Source organism: Ochotona princeps, chromosome 19 (genome assembly GCF_030435755.1).
Source record: "Ochotona princeps isolate mOchPri1 chromosome 19, mOchPri1.hap1, whole genome shotgun sequence".
In the NCBI taxonomy this organism is placed as follows: Eukaryota; Metazoa; Chordata; class Mammalia; order Lagomorpha; family Ochotonidae; genus Ochotona; species Ochotona princeps.
In genome coordinates, this window is record NC_080850.1 from 30135752 (window position 1) to 30156569 (window position 20818).

The following is a 20818-nucleotide window of genomic DNA, read 5'->3' on the forward strand; positions in this document are numbered from 1 at the left end:
ACGAAATGTCTTGTACGTGGAAGGAATAACATAGATATCCCCTAATAGTAAAAAGGAAGAAATATAAAGATGAGGAACAAAAAGAAATACTTCAGGGGGTGAAGGCTTACAGCTACAAATATCACTCTTCTGGTCGGAAGCCTACCCTGAAGAGTTGGTTAGATGAGAATAAGATAATTAAGGCAGAACATTGCTCAAACCCGACTGGAACCTACCACTCCAGTTACACGATGTGCTAACAAACAGTGAAATTTGGGGTGAAATGAACTAAACCAAAACTCACATTTAATATGGTGTCTGACGCAGATGCGACTCCAGCATCTTCCTGATTCGCATTTGGTACACAACCAGCATCACCACACAGAAGATCCTGAGGGGGAGCCGTTTCTGGGGCCACCGTGAGAAAATTAAATTCTGTTTTGGCCGATTGTGAGGCAACGCATAGATTGTAGGCATAGGGTAGAGTGCCCTCAGTGTAGCTGGGAAGAACTCCAGGTCTCGAGGTGGAGCTAAGCCCAGGCTGGAAGCAACCTCCCATTGCGGAGCTGGAGGAGCGGCGCAGGCGCAGCGCGATGGCCAGGATCACCGTGAGCAGGAAGAGCACGGAGATGGCGGCCAAGGCCAGCACCAGGTAAAACTGCAGCTCGCCCTGAGGGTCCGGGGGCGCCGCGTGCTCGCTCAGGTCCGGCGGCACCTCCTGCAGGCTGTCCGCGAAGACCAGGTGCAGCGTGGCCGTGGCAGACAGCGGCGGCTGCCCGCCATCGCGCACAGCCACCAGCAGGCGCTGGCGGGCCGCGTCCCTGTCGCCCAGGGCGCGCGCTGTGCGCACCTCGCCCGTGCGCAGCCCCAGGCTGAAGAGCCCGGGCTCGCTGGCCTGCAGCACGTGGTACGACAGCCAGGCGTTGTGGCCAGAGTCGGCGTCCACCGCCACCACCTTGGTGACCAGGTAGCCGGGCTCGGCGGCGCGCGGCACCGTGTCGAAGAGCGCCGAGCCGTCGGGCGCCAGCGCCGGGTACAGCACGCGCGGCGCGTTGTCGTTGCGGTCGCCCACCAGCACGCGCACGCTCACGTTGGCGCTGAGTGCGGGCGAGCCCTGGTCGCGGGCCTGCAGCGTGAGGTGGAAGGCGCGCAGCTGCTCGTGGTCCAGGGCGCGCTGCGCGAACAGCACGCCACTGTGTGCGCTCACTGACACGTAGGACGCCAGCGTTTGTGCCTCCAGGTCGCTGGCCACGATGGAGTAGGTGACCTGCCCATTGGAGCCCAGATCCGGGTCGGAGGCGCTGACCTGTGCGATGGAGGCTCCTGGGGGATTGTTCTCTGCCACGTGGACCACGTAGGAGGGCTGCTGGAAGACAGGCGCGTTGTCGTTAACGTCAGCGATGTTCACTGTGACGCTGACACTGGAGGAGAGTGGTGGCTTGCCTCTGTCAGTGGCCGTGATGGTGACATTGTACTCTGGGGTCTGCTCGCGGTCTAGGACCTTGTCTGTCATGAGCTTGTAGTAGTTCTTGGAGGAAGATTTCAGTAAGAACTCGGGAGCCTCTGGAACGTGACAGTAGACTTTCCCATTGTCTCCAGAATCTCTGTCTCTGGTTTTGATCAAGGCGATCACCGTCCCTGGTGGCGAATCTTCGGGCAGGGGAGTGAACACAGAAGTCACAATGACTTCAGGTGCACAGTCGTTTACATCTTGAATTTCTACTTGTACCCTGCAATGGGCGGCTAAATCTCCTGGGTCTTTCGCCTCTATATTCAGGGTGTAGCTCTGTGCAATTTCGTAATCCAGGTCGCCCTTTGTCTTGATTTCCCCCGTGATTTGGTCTAAACTAAAGAAGAGCTCCACTCGCTCGTCCGCATTACGGAAAGAGTACGTGATGTCGGCGTTGCTGCCCTCGTCCTGGTCGGTGGCCACCACTCGGAGCACGGAGAAGCCGGTGGGCACATCCTCGCGCAGTGTGACGGTATACACGTCCTGGCTGAACACTGGGGCGTTGTCATTGGCATCGGTGACCTGGATTTGGATCTGGGTGGTGCCGCTCTGGGGCGGGTCCCCACCATCCATAGCCGTGAGGACCAGGCGATGGAAAAGCTGTTCTTCTCGATCGAGAGGACGTTTTAGAATCAACTCCAGGTATTTCTGCCCATCCAGAGTCGGCCTGTCCGCGAGATCAAAGTACTCGTTGTCATTCAGGTGGTAGCTTTGCAGCGAGTTTGTACCTGCATCTGAATCCAGGGTTGGGTCGAGCGGAAATGCGGCACCTGGTTTGGTGGATTCTCCAATTTTTAAATCCACATGAGTCTGCTTGAAGAGCGGGGTGTTGTCATTTATATCCAGCACTGTCACCGCTATGTGGAAAATACTTAGCGGGTTTTCAGCAACAGCATCGAAATCTAGGACGCACAGAGGCTGCTTCCCGCAGATCTGCTCTCGGTCTATCCTGTCTCCCACCAGTAAGTCCCCGCTCTCCGGGCTCACAGTGAAATAGTCTTTCTCTGAGCTCACCCGCAGCTTCCGGGCTGCTAAGTCCCGGGGGCTGAGTCCCAGATCCTTGGCGAGGTTTCCTACCACCGAGTTCTTAGCCAGCTCCTCAGGGACTGAATAACGAATTTGGTCCGCGAGAGCCCCGCGGAACAGACAGAGCAAAAAGGGCGACAGTACCTGCAGCAATGGCGCGGAAAGGCGCGGTCCTGCGCTCAGCTTCATTCTCTCTCCCTCTCTTCCAGGCGCTGCTCTGCTCCTTTGCCGCCAGGAGGAACGAGTCCTTCAAGGATGGCAGAATCTGGGGCTGAGATACTTTTTCTGCTCTTATTTTCTGTATCTGAATCCTTTTGAGCCTTCTCTGCGGGCTGCTTTAAGCAGGAAGTTTCTCCCTGCAAGAAGCTCCCAAACGCGTCTCCGGTAACATCTTTCTTCATTTGCCTTATAGCGACACCCAGAGTTTTCTTCTGGAAACTGCACCCATATATTGTAAAAGCTAGCCCAGAACCTTTTTCTTTTTTGCGTTGTAGAGAGTATCTATTTGTTGTAAAACATTTAAAAGATTCGCAACCTCCAAATTCAGGGGATGCATGCAATAAACTTTCTCCTTCTCACCCCTGCTTTCAAGTGAGTGCTATGTTTCTTGGGTAATCCTTCCAGAACTACAATTTGAATAGTGATGTGGACTTTCAAAAATAATATCTTCCCTCCTTTCTTTATTCAAAAGTAGGCGGGCAATATGACATATGGTGCACTTACAAATCTGTTATATCTTCGAGATTTCTTCATGCCAATTCCCATTTATTTAAGAGAATTCCCATTTATTTTCTACAGCTATGTAATATTATGTCATGTACACATCACCATAATAATTACTTTGATTAGATCATTATTTATAAAAGAAATTAAAGATCCATTAAGCAACAACAAATTTTACATTTTGTATTAGTTTACAGATCACCTTCTGCTCTAGTGGGCCTTTAAGACATGTCCTACTCGGATTCTGGCATGTCAGCATCTGCTTCAGACTCTGAGTACATGGAAAGTATTTTTAGGGCTTCAGTATTTAAAGGTATTTCTCCTTAGACATGAGTTATTTCTCAGTATTCACTGGTTATTTCTTCTTTCCTTAAGCCAGTTAAATGTACATCATATTCTGTTTTATGTTTTGTTCCACAACTTCGATGAACACAAAACTGTGTAGGCATGAGAATTCTTTTTCAAAACTTATTTAGGAGACAGAGACAAGGACGCAGGAAAAGAGGGAGAGGGAGAGAGAAAGAGAAAAACATTTCCATGTGTTGGGTTACTTCCCAAATGCCCACAAAGGCCAGGGCTTGGCCTGGTCAAGCTAGGTGTCAGGGACGTCACCCACATCTTGCACAAGAGTGGCAGAAGCTCCAACCCTTTAGCCATCACTACTAACCCCTAGGACAGGCACTGGCAGACAGCTAGAATCAGGGGTAGGCCTGGGCGGTGAATGCGAGCACCCGGATGCAGGACACAGGCATCTTAACTGCCATCGGCTAAGTGCCAGAATCTAAACTGCTCCTCGTTATGCTTCTGTGGAGTCACATTCTACAAAGAATTGCTAAAACTGCCAGTGAACAAAATATGTTGACTTGTACAACTGTAAACATTTACAATTTTTGAATTAATTCACAGAGCTAAACGAGTGCACATCTCCCTCACTCTGTTATCTGAGAGTGATTTAGCAAGACAATGATGAGATCAGCTTACGAAGAGGCATCAGTATCAGTCCACAATGCAAGAAACTCAACCTTTGTAAGAGACCCAAATAATGAAAATTGGATAAACCCCAGAATGTTTTTTACTTGGAAGCCATAATGAGTTTCAAAAGTGATGCTATGATAAGTGATTTAGAAATTATAAAAATACTCCTACAACCGACTTCTATACTAGTGAGATAAAAGGGAATGGATGATATTTTCAGTAATCACAGAACCACATCTAATCTCTTATATACACTCACAGAACAGAAAGAAATCCTAGCAAGACCCAGACTGTTAATTCTCTTTCAACAATAAAGTCACACATTTCAAGAATACATAAGCTGCCATTTTTTCAAACTATGTGAGAAGACACACTGTCAAGTAAAGAAAAGTAAACTTCAAGCAAAAGATGCTATGATGTAAAAGCAGGAATTACTAGAAATACTCAATTCAAAATCAAAAATATTTCTAGGAAGAGAAGAAATACAAACATAACAGTTGTTCTCAATATTGCTAGTGCAACATATGCTTCAAAATACACAAACAAAAGTGATATTTAAAGATGCAGATGCCTAAGTAGCTACAACAGAAAATTAAACATAATATAAATGTGTACAGAAAAAAATCAGATATCATGGCTAAGCTACAATTAAGAAAAGAATAAAATAATACATGAAAAAACACTTGTACTTAATAAATCTTATGTTATGTATCACGATTAAAATCAGTGAATAAGCCATTTAAAGAAATAAAACATTGACAGAGAGGTGAATATACTTATGACATTAAATATCACACACGATAGAGACACACATTATCCTAACATTATTTGGTGTATTAAGATCAATCATAACTCAGACTCACCGGAAGAATGGAATCCCCTTTGGTTTCCAGTAAATCCTGAGCTACCAGGAGAGGCTCGCTTTTCCCACAGCTCTCCTGGCTGAGCAGCGTGTCTGCATAGTTGGGCTGAGGGAAGATGAGGTGGCTCCTCCGCGAGTCCGCCGTCAGGGACACCTCATGAGAATAGGTCTGTAGGAAAGCATGCACCCCGTCCACGCCCACCAAGTGCGATGCAGCCATGCCTGACAGCCCACCTCCTGATGCCTGGAGCAATCGTGACTTGTGCCAGCGCCTCAGCCTGAGTGCCACCAGAACAATCACAAAGGCCAGGAAGACACACGACACTGTGGCCACTGCCACCACCAGGTACAGAGTGAGGTCTGCCTCATCAGCTTCCACTGAAGGCTTGAGGCTGCCCAGGTCAGCCAGCACTGCAGGGATGCTGTCGGCCACGGCCACTGTGAGCGTGACAGTGGCCGAGAGAGGCGGCTGCCCGTGGTCCTGGACAGCCACCACCAGGCTCTGCTTGAGTGCATCTCTGTCCAGCAGGGCCCGCGCTGTGCGCACCTCGCCCGTGTGCAGCCCCACAGAGAACAGCCCTGGCTCACTGGCCTTGAGCAGCCGGTAGGACAGCCAGGCGTTCTGGCCAGAGTCCCTGTCCACTGCCACCACCTTGGTTACCAGGTAGCCAGGTTCTGCGGAGCGGGGTGCCAGCTCCACACCTGTGGATCCATCGGTGGGGATGGTGGGGTAGAGGATCTCAGGGACATTGTCATTCTGGTCCAGCACAAAGAGGGTGAGGGAGGCATTGCTGCTGAGTGGTGGGTCCCCACTGTCACTGGCTGTCACCCAGAGCTGCAGGTCTCGGAACTGCTCATAGTCGAAGGAGCGCAGTGCATACAGGACACCAGTGTTGGAGTTGATGGACACGTAGGAGGACAGCGGTACACCCTGCACGGTGTCCTCAGCCAGGGAGTAAGTCACTTGGGCATTGTCTCCACTGTCGGGGTCCTGGGCAGTCATGCCTAAGATGGAGGCTCCTCTGGGGTTGTTCTCAGGAATGTAGGCAGAGTAGGAAGTGCGAGGGAAGGCTGGCGCATTGTCATTGATGTCCACCACTTGCAGTGTGATGTGAGTTTCTGTAGACAAGGGCGGGGTCCCCTGGTCAGTTGCAGTCACAGTGATGTTGTACTCTGAGACCTCCTCCCTGTCCAGCGCCCTCTGTGTCAGCAGCCGGTGATAGTTTCCATAAGCCTTTTCAAGCATAAAGGGCAGACTCTCAGGGACTGAACACGTGACAAGGCCATTCTCTCCAGAGTCACTGTCATGCACATTGAACAGTGCAATCACAGTCCCGGGGGGAGAAGCTTCCTGGATTGAACTGGTGAGAGAGGTCATTGTCACTTCGGGAACATTGTCGTTCACATCCAGGACTGTCACCAGGAGTTTGGTTCTGGTTCGGAGACCTGGTCCATCGTGGGCTTCAACATCGATATCATAGAATCCAGATTCCTCATAATCTAGCTTACCCAGGACCTTTAGCTCCCCACTCACAGAATCCAGCTGGAATAGCTGGGATATCTTGTCCCTCACTTTCCGGAAAGAATAAGCCACTTCTCCGTTGGTTCCTTCATCTGGGTCTGTGGCTTTGATGGTGAGGAGCCTCGTGCCCACAGGCACGTTCTCTCGAACGCTTATGTGGTACTCGGGCTGAGTGAACACGGGAGCATTATCATTGATGTCTATAAGTGAGATATGAATGCTGACCGTGCCAGAGAGAACCGGGTCACCTCCATCGAAGGCAGTGAGGACAAGCTGGTGAGATGCCTTCTCCTCGCGATCCAGGGTGCGCTCCAGCACCAGCTCTGGGTACTTAATCCCATCTGCCCCACTTTGCACATCCAGGGAGAAGTGACCATTGGAACTGAGCTGGTAACCCTGTAGGGAATTCACCCCCACATCTGCATCAAAAGCCTCTGGAAGAGGAAATCTAGTTCCTGGAGATTCATTTTCACTCACTCTTATTTCCCTCTGCGCTGTTGCAAAGCTAGGCGCATTATCATTCACATCGAGTATCTCCACTTCCACGCCCACAATCCTCACCGTGTCCTCCAGGAGAATCTCCAGGTTTACCACACACGTTGGAGCTCTGTCACAGAGCTCCTCGCGGTCTAGCCGGCCCGCTGTGACCAAGCTGCCGCTGCGCGAATTCAGAGCGAACAGCTGTGCCCTACCTCGGGAGACGATTCGGACTCCGTGCCCTACCAGCTCCCGCGGCTTTAGCCCCAGGTCCTTGGCGATGTCGCCCACCAGGGAGCCCTTCTCCAGCTCCTCAGGCACCGAGTAGCGGATCTCTTCGGCCCCGATTCCCCACAGGCACACCAGGAGAACGCAGATCCGCACCAGCGGGCTGCATCCTGGCTGAAAAGTCGGAGCCGCCATGACAGCCTCGCTGCTGCACAGCCTGTGTTTGGGCTTTCCTGGAAGCAGAGCTGCGGAGCCCTAGGATCTTCGGGGTCCAACAAAATATGCCTTCACTATGGTTTTTTGTATAGCTTTCGGGTGTTCGGAGTGAAGCTTCCGCAGAGCCTCAGAATCTGTAATCTTGCTGAAAAAAAATCTTGTTTTTCCTGAGATTCTTGGCTGGGGCTTTTTCCTCCTTTGGTGAACAGCGACACTCAGAGTCCTAACATGTTACTGCAATATATTTTTCTGGCTATTAGAGCATCAGCTACAAACACATTTACCACACTGAATCTCAACTTTCCCCAAGATTAATGAAACTCAGATATTAGATGCCAATTTTTGTCGCAAAAAACTAGAAAATTATCTAAAGTTTCCAATACAATACATTTATTATGTGGTTTGTTTTCACAAAATATATGATAATTTTGGGCGGTTCTTTTTGTTTTTTGCTCTTGCATTTTTTTTATCCCCATAGGATATTGTGAGTATAGCATGTTGTATGGGGGCAAAATTATCCTTTTGTGAACAAGAGGGTGGGATTGAAGGCAAAAGGAAAGGGGTGCTGAACAGACAGTGGCCAGTAAACTTGGAGGTCCAGTCTAGAATCTTCCTATGTGCAAACAACTTATCTGATGTGAGTTGATATTTTGTATTTGGAAAAACAATATCACACACACACACACACACACAGACACACACACACAGACAGCATGGAGGGGGAGAAACGAGAGAAAGCTTTCCTACTGGTTCTCTTTCAAAGGAGGCTTCAACTCAATCTCCATCTCTCAACTGGGTGACAGGGACCCAACTACTAGAGGGACCATGTGCTACATTAGCAAGGTATGGAACCACAGGTGGATCCAGTCTCTGGACCCAGGCACTCTGACAAGCAATGTGGGCTTCCAGAGGTCCAAATGCTTGCACTGGTTTATGCATCTTTTTAATTCTGTGATATATCACGTGAGAACACAGCATTACCTCCTTACTGTGTTGCATGCATTTTTCAATATGTGGTTTCTTAGTAGATTGAGATACAGATGTATTCCTTAGTCAGTGATCTGATGAAATATTACTTTCATCAAGTTTCATGACTTCCTGAATGACAATATCTTCATAAACTCTCAAGTGGACTAACACTTCTGAACCAAGTGAGCTACACATGAGCAGGACTCATGTCTTCTTGTCATGGGCACGCACTGGAAATCTTCCAAACTGAACCCTCGATGCAATTTGATCATTCCCAAACGACAGTAAGTTACACTGCAGGTTCAAACCCGCAACACTTTGCACCTGCAGACAAAAGCCTAAACTCAACATGAATACCACACACAGTGTTAGCATACACATAATCATTTAATCCTTTTACGTTAATTATTTGCATCATTGAGATGAAAACTATTGTCTGGGTTGGACAATGACAAATACATATCGCTTTACCTGAGCAGAAAACACCTGGAACGAATACCTTTTGTTACTTAATTATGTCTGTCAAGATAGGTTAATGGATCAGCTTCACACATTTCATGTCTTGAAGATTAAAACAGCAAGCAGGTCTATTGATTATAACTATGGAATCAAGCTGGTAAAGACCCAGGTCCTTCTCCTTTAAATTTACTCAGAGAAATTACTAAAAGCAGTCAGTTTCAAAGAGTAACACATAGATTAAGACATGCTCACGATGGCAACAAGAGCAACCCAAGAAAAATGACAGGTGTCACTCCCATCACAACTCAGGGGTCCAAACAAGCAACACAGGACGACTCAGTACTAGGCTGTCTAAGCAGTGCAGTATTATAGAAACCAACAAGGACTCTGGAACAAATCTTTAAAGAACAGGTCAAAATCCTTACACTTTTTTCAAACATATGTAAAGAACACTCAGTAATGATGGCATTGGCATGACTGTGCTTCATCACTTTGGATAAGGAAAGAACTCACCGGAGGCAGCTTCAAGCCTTCTTTGGTTTCCAGTAAATCCTGAGCTACCAGGAGAGGCTCGCTTTTCCCACAGCTCTCCTGGCTGAGCAGCGTGTCTGCATAGTTGGGCTGAGGGAAGATGAGGTGGCTCCTCCGCGAGTCCGCCGTCAGGGACACCTCATGAGAATAGGTCTGCAGGAAAGCATGCACCCCGTCCACGCCCACCAAGTGTGACGCAGCCACGCCTGACAGCCCACCTCCTGATGCCTGGAGCAATCGCGACTTGTGCCAGCGCCTCAGCCTGAGTGCCAGCAGCACAATCACAAAGGCCAGGAAGACACACGACACTGTGGCCACTGCCACCACCAGGTACAGAGTGAGGTCTGCCTCATCAGCTTCCACTGAAGGCTTGAGGCTGCCCAGGTCAGCCAGCACTGCGGGGATGCTGTCGGCCACGGCCACTGTGAGCGTGACAGTGGCCGAGAGAGGCGGCTGCCCGTGGTCCTGGACGGCCACCACCAGGCTCTGCTTGAGTGCATCTCTGTCCAGCAGGGCCCGTGCTGTGCGCACTTCGCCCGTGTGCAGCCCCACAGAGAACAGCCCTGGCTCACTGGCCTTGAGCAGCCGGTAGGACAGCCAGGCGTTCTGGCCAGAGTCCCTGTCCACTGCCACCACCTTGGTCACCAGATAGCCGGGTTCTGCGGAGCGGGGTGCCAGCTCCACACCTGTGGATCCATCGGTGGGGATGGTGGGGTAGAGGATCTCAGGGACATTGTCATTCTGGTCCAGCACAAAGAGGGTGAGGGAGGCATTGCTGCTGAGTGGTGGGTCCCCACTGTCACTGGCTGTCACCCAGAGCTGCAGGTCTCGGAACTGCTCATAGTCGAAGGAGCGCAGTGCATACAGGACACCAGTGTTGGAGTTGATGGACACGTAGGAGGACAGCGGTACACCCTGCACGGTGTCCTCAGCCAGGGAGTAAGTCACTTGGGCATTGTCTCCACTGTCGGGGTCCTGGGCAGTCATGCCTAAGATGGAGGCTCCTCTGGGGTTGTTCTCAGGAATGTAGGCAGAGTAGGAAGTGCGAGGGAAGGCTGGCGCATTGTCATTGATGTCCACCACTTGCAGTGTGATGTGAGTTTCTGTAGACAAGGGCGGGGTCCCCTGGTCAGTTGCAGTCACAGTGATGTTGTACTCTGAGACCTCCTCCCTGTCCAGCGCCCTCTGTGTCAGCAGCCGGTGATAGTTTCCATAAGCCTTTTCAAGCATAAAGGGCAGACTCTCAGGGACTGAACACGTGACAAGGCCATTCTCTCCAGAGTCACTGTCATGCACATTGAACAGTGCAATCACAGTCCCGGGGGGAGAAGCCTCCTGGATTGAACTGGTGAGAGAGGTCATTGTCACTTTTGGAGCATTGTCGTTCACATCCAGGACTGTCACCAGGAGTTTGGTTCTGGTTCGGAGACCTGGTCCATCGTGGGCTTCAACATCGATATCATAGAATCCAGATTCCTCATAATCTAGCTTACCCAGGACCTTTAGCTCCCCACTCACAGAATCCAGCTGGAATAGCTGGGATATCTTGTCCCTCACTTTCCGGAAAGAATAAGCCACTTCTCCGTTGGTTCCTTCATCTGGGTCTGTGGCTTTGATGGTGAGGAGCCTCGTGCCCACAGGCACATTCTCTCGAACGCTTATGTGGTACTCGGGCTGAGTGAACACGGGAGCATTATCATTGATGTCAATAAGTGAGATATGAATGCTGACCGTGCCAGAGAGAACCGGGTCACCTCCGTCGAAGGCAGTGAGGACAAGCTGGTGAGACGCCTTCTCCTCGCGATCCAGGGTGCGCTCCAGCACCAGCTCTGGGTACTTAATCCCATCTGCCCCACTTTGCACGTCCAGGGAGAAGTGACCATTGGAACTGAGCTGGTAACCCTGTAGGGAATTCACCCCCACATCTGCATCAAAAGCCTCTGGAAGAGGAAATCTAGTTCCTGGAGATTCATTTTCACTCACTCTTATTTCCCTCTGCGCTGTTGCAAAGCTAGGCGCATTATCATTCACATCGAGTATCTCCACTTCCACGCCCACAATCCTCACCGTGTCCTCCAGGAGAATCTCCAGGTTTACCACACACGTTGGAGCTCTGTCACAGAGCTCCTCGCGGTCTAGCCGGCCCGCTGTGACCAAGCTGCTGCTGCGCGAATTCAGAGCGAACAGCTGTGCCCTACCTTCGGAGATGATGCGGATTCTGTGCCCTACCAGCTCCCGCGGCTTTAGCCCCAGGTCCTTGGCGATGTCGCCCACCAGGGAGCCCTTCTCCAGCTCCTCAGGCACCGAGTAGCGGATCTCTTCGGCCCCGATTCCCCACAGGCACACCAGGAGAACGCAGATCCGCACCAGCGGGCTGCATCCTGGCTGAAAAGTCGGAGCCGCCATGACAGCCTCGCTGCTGCACAGCCTGTGTTTGGGCTTTCCTGGAAGCAGAGCTGCGGAGCCCTAGGATCTTCGGGGTCCAACAAAATATGCCTTCACTATGGTTTTTTGTATAGCTTTCGGGTGTTCGGAGTGAAGCTTCCGCAGAGCCTCAGAATCTGTAATCTTGCTGAAAAAAATATCTTGTTTTTCCTGAGATTCTTGGCTGGGGCTTTTTCCTCCTTTGGTGAACAGCGACACTCAGAGTCCTAACATGTTACTGCAATATATTTTTCTGGCTATTAGAGCATCAGCTACAAACACATTTACCACACTGAATCTCAACTTTCCCCAAGATTAATGAAACTCAGATATTAGATGCCAATTTTTGTCGCAAAAAACTAGAAAATTATCTAAAGTTTCCAATACAATACATTTATTATGTGGTTTATTTTCACAAAATATATGATAATTTTGGGCGGTTCTTTTTGTTTTTTGCTCTTGCATTTTTTTTATCCCCATAGGATATTGTGAGTATAGCATGTTGTATGGGGGCAAAATTATCCTTTTGTGAACAAGAGGGTGGGATTGAAGGCAAAAGGAAAGGGGTGCTGAACAGACAGTGGCCAGTAAACTTGGAGGTCCAGTCTAGAATCTTCCTATGTGCAAACAACTTATCTGATGTGAGTTGATATTTTGTATTTGGAAAAACAATATCACACACACACATACACACACACACACACACACACAGACAGCATGGAGGGGGAGAAACGAGAGAAAGCTTTCCTACTGGTTCTCTTTCAAAGGAGGCTTCAACTCAATCTCCATCTCTCAACTGGGTGACAGGGACCCAACTACTAGAGGGACCATGTGCTACATTAGCAAGGTATGGAACCACAGGTGGATCCAGTCTCTGGACCCAGGCACTCTGACAAGCAATGTGGGCTTCCAGAGGTCCAAATGCTTGCACTGGTTTATGCATCTTTTTAATTCTGTGATATATCACGTGAGAACACAGCATTACCTCCTTACTGTGTTGCATGCATTTTTCAATATGTGGTTTCTTAGTAGATTGAGATACAGATGTATTCCTTAGTCAGTGATCTGATGAAATATTACTTTCATCAAGTTTCATGACTTCCTGAATGACAATATCTTCATAAACTCTCAAGTGGACTAACACTTCTGAACCAAGTGAGCTACACATGAGCAGGACGCATGTCTTCTTGTCATGGGCACGCACTGAAAATCTTCCAAACTGAACCCTCGATGCAATTTGATCATTCCCAAACGACAGTAAGTTACACTGCAGGTTCAAACCCGCAACACTTTGCACCTACAGACAAAAGCCTAAACTCAACATGAATACCACACACAGTGTTAGCATACACATAATCATTTAATCCTTTTACGTTAATTATTTGCATCATTGAGATGAAAACTATTGTCTGGGTTGGACAATGACAAATACATATCGCTTTACCTGAGCAGAAAACACCTGGAACGAATACCTTTTGTTACTTAATTATGTCTGTCAAGATAGGTTAATGGATCAGCTTCACACATTTCATGTCTTGAAGATTAAAACAGCAAGCAGGTCTATTGATTATAACTATGGAATCAAGCTGGTAAAGACCCAGGTCCTTCTCCTTTAAATTTACTCAGAGAAATTACTAAAAGCAGTCAGTTTCACAGAGTAACACACAGATTAAGACATTCTCACGATGGCAACAAGAGCAACCCGAGAAAAATGACAGGTGTCACTCCCATCACAACTCAGGGGTCCAAACAAGCAACACAGGACGACTCAGTACTAGGCTGTCTAAGCAGTGCAGTATTATAGAAACCAACAAGGACTCTGGAACAAATCTTTAAAGAACAGGTCAAAATCCTTACACTTTTTTCAAACATATGTAAAGAACACTCAGTAATGATGGCATTGGCATGACTGTGCTTCATCACTTTGGATAAGGAAAGAACTCACCGGAGGCAGCTTCAAGCCTTCTTTGGTTTCCAGTAAATCCTGAGCTACCAGGAGAGGCTCGCTTTTCCCACAGCTCTCCTGGCTGAGCAGCGTGTCTGCATAGTTGGGCTGAGGGAAGATGAGGTGGCTCCTCCGCGAGTCCGCCGTCAGGGACACCTCATGAGAATAGGTCTGCAGGAAAGCATGCACCCCGTCCACGCCCACCAAGTGTGACGCAGCCACGCCTGACAGCCCACCTCCTGATGCCTGGAGCAATCGCGACTTGTGCCAGCGCCTCAGCCTGAGTGCCAGCAGCACAATCACAAAGGCCAGGAAGACACACGACACTGTGGCCACTGCCACCACCAGGTACAGAGTGAGGTCTGCCTCATCAGCTTCCACGGAAGGCTTGAGGCTGCCCAGGTCAGCCAGCACTGCAGGGATGCTGTCGGCCACGGCCACTGTGAGCGTGACAGTGGCCGAGAGAGGCGGCTGCCCGTGGTCCTGGACAGCCACCACCAGGCTCTGCTTGAGTGCATCTCTGTCCAGCAGGGCCCGCGCTGTGCGCACCTCGCCCGTGTGCAGCCCCACAGAGAACAGCCCTGGCTCACTGGCCTTGAGCAGCCGGTAGGACAGCCAGGCGTTCTGGCCAGAGTCCCTGTCCACTGCCACCACCTTGGTCACCAGGTAGCCGGGTTCTGCGGAGCGGGGTGCCAGCTCCACACCTGTGGATCCATCGGTGGGGATGGTGGGGTAGAGGATCTCAGGGGCATTGTCATTCTGGTCCAGCACAAAGAGGGTGAGGGAGGCATTGCTGCTGAGTGGTGGGTCCCCACTGTCACTGGCTGTCACCCAGAGCTGCAGGTCTCGGAACTGCTCATAGTCGAAGGAGCGCAGTGCATACAGGACACCAGTGTTGGAGTTGATGGACACGTAGGAGGACAGCGGTACACCCTGCACGGTGTCCTCAGCCAGGGAGTAAGTCACTTGGGCATTGTCTCCACTGTCGGGGTCCTGGGCAGTCATGCCTAAGATGGAGGCTCCTCTGGGGTTGTTCTCAGGAATGTAGGCAGAGTAGGAAGTGCGAGGGAAGGCTGGCGCATTGTCATTGATGTCCACCACTTGCAGTGTGATGTGAGTTTCTGTAGACAAGGGCGGGGTCCCCTGGTCAGTTGCAGTCACAGTGATGTTGTACTCTGAGACCTCCTCCCTGTCCAGCGCCCTCTGTGTCAGCAGCCGGTGATAGTTTCCATAAGCCTTTTCAAGCATAAAGGGCAGACTCTCAGGGACTGAACACGTGACAAGGCCATTCTCTCCAGAGTCACTGTCATGCACATTGAACAGTGCAATCACAGTCCCGGGGGGAGAAGCCTCCTGGATTGAACTGGTGAGAGAGGTCATTGTCACTTTTGGAGCATTGTCGTTCACATCCAGGACTGTCACCAGGAGTTTGGTTCTGGTTCGGAGACCTGGTCCATCGTGGGCTTCAACATCGATATCATAGAATCCAGATTCCTCATAATCTAGCTTACCCAGGACCTTTAGCTCCCCACTCACAGAATCCAGCTGGAATAGCTGGGATATCTTGTCCCTCACTTTCCGGAAAGAATAAGCCACTTCTCCGTTGGTTCCTTCATCCGGGTCTGTGGCTTTGATGGTGAGGAGCCTCGTGCCCACAGGCACGTTCTCTCGAACGCTTATGTGGTACTCGGGCTGAGTGAACACGGGAGCATTATCATTGATGTCTATAAGTGAGATATGAATGCTGACCGTGCCAGAGAGAACCGGGTCACCTCCATCGAAGGCAGTGAGGACAAGCTGGTGAGACGCCTTCTCCTCGCGATCCAGGGTGCGCTCCAGCACCAGCTCTGGGTACTTAATCCCATCTGCCCCACTTTGCACATCCAGGGAGAAGTGACCATTGGAACTGAGCTGGTAACCCTGTAGGGAATTCACCCCCACATCTGCATCAAAAGCCTCTGGAAGAGGAAATCTAGTTCCTGGAGATTCAATTTCAATCACTCTTATTTCCCTCTGTGCTGTTGCAAAGCTAGGCGCATTATCATTCACATCGAGTATCTCCACTTCCACGCCCACAATCCTCACCGTGTCCTCCAGGAGAATCTCCAGGTTTACCACACACGTTGGAGCTCTGTCACAGAGCTCCTCGCGGTCTAGCCGGCCCGCTGTGACCAAGCTGCCGCTGCGCGAATTCAGAGCGAACAGCTGTGCCCTACCTTCGGAGATGATGCGGATTCTGTGCCCTACCAGCTCCCGCGGCTTTAGCCCCAGGTCCTTGGCGATGTCGCCCACCAGGGAGCCCTTCTCCAGCTCCTCAGGCACCGAGTAGCGGATCTCTTCGGCCCCGATTCCCCACAGGCACACCAGGAGAACGCAGATCCGCACCAGCGGGCTGCATCCTGGCTGAAAAGTCGGAGCCGCCATGACAGCCTCGCTGCTGCACAGCCTGTGTTTGGGCTTTCCTGGAAGCAGAGCTGCGGAGCCCTAGGATCTTGGGCCCAACAAAATATGCCTTCACTATGTTTTTTTGTATAGCTTTCGGGTGTTCGCAGTGAAGCTTCCGCAGAGCCTCAGAATCTGTAATCTTGCTGAAAAAAATATCTTGTTTTTCCTGAGATTCTTGGCTGGGGCATTTTCCTCCTTTGGTGAACAGCGACACTCAGAGTCCTAACATGTAAACTGCATTACTGTTTAATTTTGTCACTAGAGCATCACTTCCTTACACCTTTTCCCCACCAAAATATGACTTTGCGTCAGAAAATGGAAGTTATATTTCATTTGTAAATACAGCACAAGCCTTTGAAATCACTTAACCCTTTTAGTAGAACTATTTTGTCATGTTTGTTTTCACAAGAATATTATGGTAATTAGAGATTTTTCCTAGTCTTGTTGGTTTTTACATTGTTTTTCCTCCACAGTCCTGGTGCATGTTGTGTAGGGGATTGTCATCCTCCTAGGAATGAGGGTGTATTTGAGAAGAAAGTAAAGGCTTTGCTGGAAAGCAGTGGCTGGCATGCTTGGACTTTAAGCTCTATCCTCCAGCTATGCAGATACTAGCTTCCTCCTTTAAGTTGATTCCTTACAGCCTTGATCAACATTTCAGTTTCTTTTCAAGAAATGTACACCAGGGAATAGGTGATCTTACCCCTTTGTACATGAGGTAGGCAAATTACAATTTTGGAATTCCAACTATGTTTGTGACTGTTTCCTCAACTTGTAGAATGCTGGCTTCCATAGAGTGGGCACTCAGAAATACTTCGAAATGTTTAATTAATGGACGACAAGTGGCAACAGTAAAATCACTGATCAATAAGTCTGGTGGTAAAGATAGAGTACAAATGTTCAAATGAAGCACAGTAAAATGTATGCATGTCTGAGAATTTTCCAGAATACACATCCAGTATTATTTTGCCATGACTTTCTAAGTTCACATTAGTTTTGGTTTTAGAAGTAACAAATAAGGCCTGGTATGGTAGCCTATGCTAAAGTCTTCACCTTGCACATACGAAGATCCCATATGGGTGCTGGTTTATATCCTAGCTGCTCCATTTCCCATCCAGCTCCCTGCTTGTGGCCTGGGAAAGCACTAGAGGATGTTCCAAAGCCTTGGGACCCTGCAACTGCATGGGAGACCCAGAAGTAGCTCTTGGTTCCTAGCTTCAGATCAGCTTAGCTACAGCCATTGCAGCCACTTGGGGAGAGAATCAGTAGACGTAAGATCTTCTCTTCTCGTCCCTCCTCCTCTCTGTATATATGTCTTTCCAATAAAAGTAATAAATCTTAAAAAAAAACTCATTTTGGGTCAGTGTTGTAGCAAAGTGGGTTAAGCTATGCCTTATAATGCCCATAGCTCACATGTTCTACTTCCAATTCAACATCCTGCTAATGTGCCTGGGACAGTAGGAGATGGTCCAAGTGCTTGGGTCTCTGTCATCCAGTGAGAGACCCAGAAGATGATTCTGGAGCCCATTATCTCTCTGGCCCAGCTTGAGCTGTTGTTGCCATTGGGGAAGAGTAAAAATGAATGGAAACCCCTCTCCACAACTATCACTTTGCCTTTCAAATAAACACAAATCTAAATCTAAAAAACTGACCTTTACTGTAGTTGGAAAAAAAAAAAGATGGAGAGAGAGAGAGAATAATAGAGAGGAGTTTCCATACTGGTTCTTTCCAAAGGAGGCTGCAACTCAATTTGGGTATCCCACTGGGTGACATGGACCCACTACTTGAGCCATCATATACTGTGTTAGCACAGGGCTGGAAACACAGGTAGATCCTGCACTGGAACTCAGGCACTCTGACATGGGGTGTGCGCTTCCCAGTGTGCCAAATGCTTGTACCAGGTTATGTATCTTTTAAGTCCATGATATATCGAGTGAGAACACAGCTGTATCGGTTTACTATTACTTTCCTCCCACAGTGTTGCATGCATGTTTAAATATGTATTTTCTTAGTAGATTGATGTAAAGATCTATTCCTTGGGTAGATAACTAATGAAATATTATTTTGGTCCAATTTTGGGTAACCCTTGCATGACTTCATGAATGACAATAATTTCACAAATTCCCAAGCGGACTGACAATTGCTGACCCATACGAGCTGCAGAATATGAGCAGGACTCCTGTCAGAGCTCACAGTCTTGAAATCTTCCAATACTGAGCCACAGCCCTCCAAGGTCTCTGACCAGTCTCAAGGGACAATAAGTACCATTCCAAGTTTAAACCCATGACCCTTTCCACCTCCAGACAAAAGCCTAACATCAACATGAATACACACATAAACACTTTAGGCACTACAGGTAAAGCTGGCTAATCTCTCTCTCATCTTTAACTATTTGTGTCATTGAGATGGTAAGTATGGCCCACTTGCACATTGTCAAATATATATATATATTTATAAGGATATTAATTAAGTTGTTTAGAAACCTTCAGGATAGGTTAGTGGCCTATCACAACATTTCTAATTTCATGAGGACTAAAATGTGAAAGTTCTATTCATCCTAGGCAAACAACCAATGCGGGTCCAACCCCAGGCCTTTATTCCAACATCTTTATTCAAGGAACCTAGTAGAAGCAGTCACAGTTCCCAAGAGTAATTTAAAGACAGACCAGAACATTCTCACTATGACAACAAGAGCATCCTGGGAAAAGTGACAGGTGTTACTCTCATAGGTTAGACCCAGGAAGATAGGCTCATTAGGCCCTAAGCTGACCAAGAAATACAGTCCCATAGAAGCTGAGGAACTGGGACAAACATTTAGAAAAAAAGAATTAGTGACTATCTTACATCTATTTCAAATAGAAGTGCATGAACCCTCGATAACAATCACATTGGCATGACTGTGTTTCATCACTTTGGATAAGGACTCACCGGAGGCAGCTTGAGGCCGCCTTTGGTTTCCAGTAAATCTTGAGCTACCAGGAGAGGCTCGCTTTTCCCACAGCTCTCCTGGCTGAGCAGCGTGTCTGCATAGTTGGGCTGAGGGAAGATGAGGTGGCTCCTCCGTGAGTCCGCCGTCAGGGACACCTCATGAGAATAGGTCTGCAGGAAAGCACGCACCCCGTCCACGCCCACCAAGTGTGAGGCTGGCAAACCTCCCGACGCCTGGAGCAATCGCGACTTGTGCCAGCGCCTCAGCCTGAGTGCCAGCAGCACAATCACAAAGGCCAGGAAGACACATGACACTGTCGCCACTGCCACCACAAGGTACAGAGTGAGGTCTGCCTCATCAGCTTCCACTGAAGGCTTGAGGCTGCCCAGGTCAGCCAGCACTGCAGGGATGCTGTCGGCCACAGCCACTGTGAGCGTGACAGTGGCCGAGAGAGGCGGCTGCCCGTGGTCCTGGACAGCCACCACCAGGCTCTGCTTGAGTGCATCTCTGTCCAGCAGGGCCCGTGCTGTGCGCACCTCGCCCGTGTGCAGCCCCACAGAGAACAGCCCTGGCTCACTGGCCTTGAGCAGCCGGTAGGACAGCCAGGCGTTCTGGCCAGAGTCCCTGTCCACTGCCACCACCTTGGTCACCAGATAGCCAGGCTCTGCGGAGCGGGGTGCCAGCTCCACACCTGTGGATCCATCGGTGGGGATGGTGGGGTAGAGGATCTCAGGGGCATTGTCATTCTGGTCCAGCACAAAGAGGGTGAGGGAGGCATTGCTGCTGAGTGGTGGGTCCCCACTGTCACTGGCTGTCACCCAGAGCTGCAGGTCTCGGAACTGCTCATAGTCGAAGGAGCGCAGTGCATACAGGACACCAGTGTTGGAGTTGATGGACACGTAGGAGGACAGTGGCGCCCCTTGAATGGTGTCCTCAGTCAATGCATAGGTGATGCGGGCATTGCTGTCGCTGTCAGGGTCCTGGGCGAGCATGGAGAAGATGGAGGCTCCCCTGGGGTTGTTTTCGGGAACATATACAGAGTAAGAAGATTGAGGGAATGCAGGTGGGTTATCATTGATATCCACCACCTGTAGTGTGATGTGAGTTTCTACGGACAGCGGCGGACTTCCCCCATCCATAGCTCTCACACTGATGTTATATTCCGGCATCTGTTCTCGATTCAGGGATGCAGCTGTCACTAAGCGGTAGTATTGGTCTATTGACTTTTCTAAAACAAATGGCAGATTTCCCAGGACAGAAACTGCAACCTGCCCGTTGTGTCCAGAATCTCGGTCATGCACATGGATCAGTGCAATTTCACTTCCAGCTGGAGCTTCTTCAGGAACTGAGCCCGAGAGAGAAGTGACTGTAACTTCTGGGGCATTGTCGTTGACATCCACAACTGTGACTAAAATCTTGGCCTTTGAAAGAAGACCTGGTCCATCCTGTGCTTCAATTTTAATCTCATAGAATGCCTCATCCTCATAATCAAGACTTTTTAATATGGACACTTCTCCAGTCACTGAATTGAGGTCGAAAACCTCAGCAATTTTCCCAGGCATTTTGTCTAGAACATAGGACACCTGCGCGTTGAATCCCTC

At 49.4% G+C, this 20818-nt stretch overlaps 2 protein-coding genes across 5 annotated transcripts in view; both read right to left on the reverse strand.

Moving 5' to 3' along the window:
- LOC101522188 (protocadherin gamma-C3) overlaps positions 1-20818 on the reverse strand; it is a 179420-nt gene that overhangs the window by 152071 nt on the left and 6531 nt on the right. The window contains exons 1-2 of one of the 4 annotated variants that reach the window (XM_058677443.1): positions 9696-12066; positions 5077-5312 (exon numbers count right to left, since the gene is read on the reverse strand). The exons of 1 other annotated variant lie outside the window; for it this stretch is intronic. In XM_058677443.1, the coding sequence (XP_058533426.1) occupies positions 5077-5312; positions 9696-11883 (2424 nt within the window). In that variant the 5' untranslated portion in view covers positions 11884-12066. Of the gene's footprint in view, positions 1-283; positions 2710-5076; positions 5313-9459; positions 12067-20818 lie in introns of those variants that run through there. 2 more of the 4 variants (XM_058677442.1, XM_058677445.1) reach the window with 2 other exon arrangements.
- LOC131482691 (protocadherin gamma-A4-like) lies at positions 13787-16324 on the reverse strand. The gene has a single exon (XM_058677872.1). It carries the CDS (start codon positions 16268-16270, stop codon positions 13787-13789), a length of 2484 nt encoding a protein of 827 aa, XP_058533855.1. The 5' UTR covers positions 16271-16324.

What these genes read in the sequence shown, in the direction of transcription:
- LOC131482691 (XM_058677872.1), bottom strand. Translation starts at nt 16,270, where the DNA reads ATGGCGGCTCCGACTTTTCAGCCAGGATGCAGCCCGCTGGTGCGGATC.